Raw genomic sequence first — 2147 nt, forward strand, 5'->3', positions numbered from 1 at the left:
GCCACAAACATGCAAGAAGGATGCAAAGTCTTGTGAGGCGCATGTCTGTGCTATTGCGCTCTTCTCCCCGACCTCGTCCAGAAGCAAGGATTTTCTGGCGGCCGAAGACTGCAGATAATACCAAGCCAGCGCTCGTCCTCTAGGACAGCCGCTGCGAGCCGAGCCGAACAGGAGACTTGGTTCGGTCGATGTCGACGTCGCGTGGTAACAAGCGGGGCAACTGCAGCTCTCGGATGCCGGCATGACGGCACATACGACGCATTGTTGAGACCATCGATGTAGGCGTGTGCACCATGGTCTTCTTGGCGGTCTGCGCTTGCTCGGGAGATGCTCTGCGAGCTTCGACGTATGCACCATTTCCAGCACTAGTGGACTGAAAGTGATGCCGACGCATGGGGCCATGCAGGTTGGAGCGCTTGCGCGTCGAAAGCCAAGGTTTGCCACCGCACTACTAGTACATAAGTACCTACCCCCACTATCGATGACGCTGCATTGGTCTACCTGTAGAAGCATAGACCGTTGCGCACAGCAGCAACGCGCAGGTGTAGACGGCCCCAGCGGAAGCTATCCCCACTCGTCTCCCCACCTGCGCACCTGCGATTGCCAACGGATGAAAATACCACTTTGTACAGAAACCGAGTCCATCTGCAATGCAGGTGGCCTTTGTCGCCGACGGCAACCGTACCTTGCGTTGGACTCTGGCAGCCATTCTGCTCGGATCGAGGCTCTTCTCCAAGTATTAGTGACTCGCCCTGCTCGGTGCCTTGAACAAGAGGCTACCTACCACAAGGCATCGGCTTGTGCGGCGACGTCGCGCCATGGGTGATCTGCCTTTTCTCTGGCTGGCGGCAGGTTATGCGCGCTGGCAAATGTGCGAGGACATTGTCGTCGATGCCAAAGTAGACACGTGGAAAGCAGACTCGATCGTCTGTGCGCAGTGCCGAAGGACCCATGCGTACGCCGAATGGGTTCCGGTGGACGCGGTCAGTGCACCGAGCAGCGAATTACAGTCTCCTTTCACTGACCACCGAGGCTGCTTATCAGATGAGCAGCCTCGGTGGTCGTAGCCACTGCGATGCTTTCGACGCCGCACTGGATATGAATGGGCATGCTCCGCACGATACCTGCCATGACATGCTCCAGCCCATGGCTCCTGCCCGTGCGATGACATGCGAGCGACAGGCGGTGCGACAGCAATACACGGCGTCAACGACGAGACGACGCAAGCTACCGCATGAGCGTTCAGTGCACTTAGCGACGACGGCTGCGTGCGCATAGCGAGAGGCCTGCTTCCAACAGCAAGCAAACCATCGTCGCTGGTTCGGGGTGGAATGATTGTCCTCCGGTTGAGGCTAGACACACGCAAGAAAAGCACGGTTATGGCGCCGGTCGGGTCAATGTGCGCGTTTGGCGAGCGAAACACGCAGCACCTTGATGGAATACGTATATACAGATATAGAAAAGAACCATTGGCGCCAAGCCACGACCCACGGAGGGCGATGTTATGTGCAGGATCGTGTAGGGTGCGTGAATTGAGCCACGTGGATTGTGATAATCCGGATGCGGGTACATCATCCGGATTGGTACATTTAAAAAAAGCACATACAATAATGTTGTTTACGGCTGTAATTTAAAATCTGGTCGCCGACGACAAAAAAGGGTGTGGTCGTCGACAGTTTTGGTACAGCGCGAGCATGGAGGTCTTCGCCGAGCGCACGGTGGGCAAGGTCCGGAAGCTCCTCGGGAAGCGGGACAAGGACAAGGAGCTGCGCGAGAGCTGTGACGAAGTGCTCTCGCACCTCAAGGCGGGGACACCGAATCTGCCCGAAGAGACATGCGTCGGCCCGCTCTTCCTCGCGATCCTCTCCAAGCAGAGCAAGATCACGTGTCTCGCCATGGACTGCCTCGAGAAGATGATGGCCTTTGGCTACCTAAAAGGCGACCAGCCAATCTCGACGAGCCTTCAGGATCGCCTGCAGCGCGCGCTACATCTCACGGACGAGACCATGAACACGACGCCGACCGGGCGCATGCTGCTCGTCGACGCGGTCATCGAGGTCGTATGCAGCTGCAACGATCACTCGGAAAACGACGTTCAGCTGCAAGTGCTCAAGGCTGTGCTCACGGCGGTCGTGAGCCCAACATGC

At 57.5% G+C, this 2147-nt stretch overlaps 1 protein-coding gene across 1 annotated transcript; it reads left to right on the plus strand.

Moving 5' to 3' along the window:
* Positions 1 to 1694: 1694 nt before the first annotated feature.
* Positions 1695 to 2132, plus strand: SPRG_18293 (hypothetical protein; the record flags this gene model as incomplete). Its single annotated transcript, XM_012357731.1, has 1 exon — positions 1695 to 2132. A coding segment is annotated over one exon (438 nt), but the record flags the coding sequence as incomplete, so codon positions are not given.
* Between the last annotated feature and the right edge of the window lie 15 nt (positions 2133 to 2147).

The sequence above is a fragment of the Saprolegnia parasitica genome, assembly GCF_000151545.1.
Source record: "Saprolegnia parasitica CBS 223.65 unplaced genomic scaffold supercont2.1100, whole genome shotgun sequence".
In the NCBI taxonomy this organism is placed as follows: Eukaryota; Oomycota; class Saprolegniomycetes; order Saprolegniales; family Saprolegniaceae; genus Saprolegnia; species Saprolegnia parasitica.